Consider the following 3,961-nt stretch of genomic DNA (forward strand, 5'->3'; position numbering starts at 1 on the left):
AAGAAGAAGTACAATTTATGCACAAAAAAGAATAATAATTCAAAATAGGAAGGAGAAAATTCAAGAGGCCTGTAACCATCAACATAAAAAAGAAAAAAAGAAATGAGCCCACTTGATATTTTTTGGCATTATAATCACAAAGATCAAATTACGGATTTTCTTACTTCATATGTTCATTCAAATCTAAGAAGTTTTAACCTATAAAATATCCGTTAAAATCAGTATTTTGGTCTTTCAGCTTGACCGGTATGAAATGAAATTTTCATATACGATTCTCAGAGGGGGAGTCATCTACCCGAGTTACCTATCTCAATAAAGTATATGATTGGTTTGAGGCGATTGCAGATGATATAACCAGTAAATATGTGCCTCCTCATGTCAATATATTTTATTGTTTAAGGGGGATCACACTTACTTGTTTTCTAGTACAAGTAGCTACAGGTTTTGCTATGACTTTTTACTATTGTCCTACTGTTACAGAAGCTTTCTCTTCTGTTCAATATATAATGACTGAGACGAACTTTGGTTGGTTAATCCGATCCGTTCATCTATGGCCAGCAAGTATGATGGTTCTAATGATGATTCTATATACACATATTTCATGTGTATCTCACTGGTGGGTTTAAAAAACCCCGCGAATTAACTTGGGTTACAGGTGTGGTTTTGGCTGTATTAACGACATCTTTTGGTGTAACTGGCTATTCCTTACCTTGGGATCAAATTGGTTATTGGACAGTCAAAATCGTTACTGCTGTACCTGAGGCTATTCCACTAATAGGATCCCCTTTAGTGGAGTTATTACGTGGAAGTGCTAGTGTCGGCCAATCCACTTTAACTCGTTTTTACAGTTTATATATATATATATATATAGAGTTAGGCTGGGGTGCTATGGATAGCATAGTGGCCTCTATGCTACGGCTCAATATTCGAGTTTTCAAAATCCAAACGGTCGATCCGAACCGTTCATCTTATTCTCCATATTAATATCTGCTTGGAGACCAAATTTTATAATTTTCTGAATTTTTTTACTATTTATTAAGCCACTTTGAAAATCGCTAATCCAACGGTTTTACTGTTTTGTGCAGCCACCGTTGGATCAACAATTTTGTAAAATACTTAATAAATAGTAAAAAAATTCAGAAAAATGTAAAATTTGGTCTCCAAGCAGATATTAATATGGAGAATAAGATGAACGGTTCGGATCGACCGTTTGGATTTTGAAAACTCGAATATTGAGCCGTAGCATAGAGGCCACTATGCTATCCATAGCACCCCAGCCTAACTCTATATATATATATATATGAATATGCTAGCATGCTATGCGTAGCATAGAGGCCCTCCGTGCAACAGCTCAATATTTGACTTTTCAAAATCCTAACGGTCGATCCGTTCATCTTGTTCTCCATATTAATATGTATTTGGACACCAAGTTTTACATTTTTTGGAATTTTTTTACTATTTTTTTTAGATTTATTGAAAATCACTATTTTCAGCAAATCTGGGCCATAAAAAAACAGCAACAACAAAGTACAACAGTAGAATTTGTAAAGTGCGCTAAGCTTAGATGTAGAGTAACACAGGACAACAAAGTACAATGAGGGTTATATGTTAATAGAAACAATAACGCTTACGTCTAAGGACATTTCCACCAGAAAAAAGAAGAAGATACAATGAGGGCTACATGTAAATAAATAATAGAGGGAGCAAAGTGCCAACAGAGTACATTAATGACAATTTCAACTCCAAATAGTAAACATCATTGTGGTACAATAAGAAGCGAATATCTAAAGGACAAACTTGGATACAAGAGCAAACCAAACAAAAGGAAATAAAATAAATAAACAACATTACATTCTTACTAAGAGAACAAGATTGCAAATAGTAAACGAATCGAGACTAACAGCTAATTAATTCTTAGGTTTGTAGTATCCATAGATAGAGTAGAATGTCTGAAGTGCAGAAAGAATTAGAAGGGTCACAGCTGCGACGACCGAGATGCCCGCCCATGGGCTACTGAAGTAGTTCTGTCGCAAGCTTGCCCATCTACGGTGCCAACTTGAGTCGTATTCCTGCACATCCTTATACAACCCGGAGAACTGATTTGTACTGTAGTTGATGAAACAAAAATTACCAATCTCATTGAAGAAAATGGCGGCCATCTCATGGCTACTCAGTGTGTTATAGATAACGCCGCATTTCTGAAGTAAGTTCGCATCCTTTTCTGAATTAATGAGTGCATCCATCAGTTTCATGTAGCAGCTAATAATTTGCATGCTGGGTAAGATGCAGTTCTCAAAGGCAATGAGATTAACTAATAAGGTTGTCTGCCTCATGTCAATCTTCAGGCGTGGCATCTGCATGATGCCATTGGAAAAAGTAACATCCAAATGACCTTTATCCTTAAATGTCTCAAATGTTATACCTGACATCTTTTGAAGTTCGGTTGCATTAGTATCTCCATTGGTGCATTATTTGAGAGGTGGATTTCTGCCCAGCTTGGTTGCTCCTGCTCAGCACACTGTCTTTCCTGCTCAAAAGAGTGAGAATGTTCTTCCTCTATCTGCTTAGAAAGATCTCTTTCCCACTCTTAGAGATCTTTATCGAGCTCAGAAAATTTGATATAAATCTGAGTTGACAAGGAGCATCTCCAGTAAAGGTCGAGCAAATGAATTGCTTCACTAGACATGGCATCATGATTGATTCTCCATGGCATATCCAAGCATATAAACGGTTCAAGGAAAATATTAAAGGGGGGGAATTTTTGGCCAGGCATACGGGGAAAAAACCATTCATACACCTCCTTGATAAAAATAGGGGAATTTGGTTTTCCAACAGAAGCAAGTCAGACCTTACACCTCTTATATGCACAGCTAGGAAAGACATGCTCTCATGTACCTGTTGAGATAGAGAGAAAATTGTTCGGATAATAAAGCAACTGTCAAGAATCAGCATCCGAACAAATTTTTCACAAAAATATTCTGGTCGATAAAACCAGTTAGGCCGATCATATCTATCAGCTGAATTACGTTCCCGAGGAATATAACTCATCAACAGTTTTATTATAGTAAGTGTCAGCTTTCCGTCCCCAATTCAAGAATTCATTGCTGATAGGCACATCATTGATGCCCCTTATACCGTTCACGGACGGCTCGACAGGCGCATTATAGATGGATTGGTTTCTGCGGTGTGGGATGCCTGCTTCTGAAGGTCTGGGATGGTTTGGCATACCAAAGACCTGCTTCTGCCGAAGTTCTGTGAAGCACCGGAGTTTTAAATCTTCCATGCGTTTGAGGTTTCTTTGTCCATGGTAGTATGGACCAATAGGTACTAACTTGGGCTTAACATTTGATTCTTTACCAGATCTGATGTGTGCTGGGGCATGGAAAATAGAATTATTCGACCATTCGGTTCTTTCTGTGGACTCTGCATCTGATGTCTCTTCGATCTGCAGATCCCCTGCAGCTGATGTCCCTTCAATCTGCGTTTTTTGCGTGCTCTCCATGTACCGTGCTGCTGCGGCTGATGTCCCTTCAATCAACGGATGCATTTTGGAGAGAAAAGTGGATATGATAATGGGTATATAATATATAATTGTCGGTATGTTTTGTGTTTTAGTTTAATTTCGTAGTTTCATAATGATACGATGGGGTGTACTAGGGGTTTATATAGTTTTCTTGAACTGTGTGACATATCCTTTTTCAGTTCTACTTAAATCAATGATTAAAATGGTGGTGAAATTAAAAACTAACTCCAGAGATGCGGTCAATAGAGGAAAGTAAATGAGAATTCATGCATTGTGATTTTTGGGCAATTAATAGACCCTTGACCTTAATGGAAGTAAGAGGAAAGTAAAAGATAATTTTTATCAAGGCTTTTTTAAATCTAACTCGAAAGATTAATGCTGGCGATAAAACTCTTATTCTTATACAAACATTTATATTTAGACTGAAATATATATATA

The 3,961-nt window shown here is 37.1% G+C and overlaps 1 protein-coding gene across 1 annotated transcript; it reads right to left on the bottom strand.

Annotated features, from left to right (window-relative positions):
• Positions 1-1,907: 1,907 nt before the first annotated feature.
• On the bottom strand, positions 1,908-3,502 carry LOC144553803 (UPF0481 protein At3g47200-like). The gene is made up of 4 exons (XM_078301997.1): positions 3,027-3,502; positions 2,776-2,935; positions 2,423-2,560; positions 1,908-2,354 (listed from the first exon to the last, which is right to left on the bottom strand). The coding sequence occupies exons 1-4, from the start codon at positions 3,500-3,502 to the stop codon at positions 1,908-1,910; spliced, it is 1,221 nt and encodes a 406-aa protein (XP_078158123.1).
• Positions 3,503-3,961: the final 459 nt, after the last annotated feature.

Source organism: Carex rostrata, chromosome 5 (genome assembly GCF_964058835.1).
Source record: "Carex rostrata chromosome 5, lpCarRost1.2, whole genome shotgun sequence".
NCBI classification, from domain to species: domain Eukaryota; kingdom Viridiplantae; phylum Streptophyta; class Magnoliopsida; order Poales; family Cyperaceae; genus Carex; species Carex rostrata.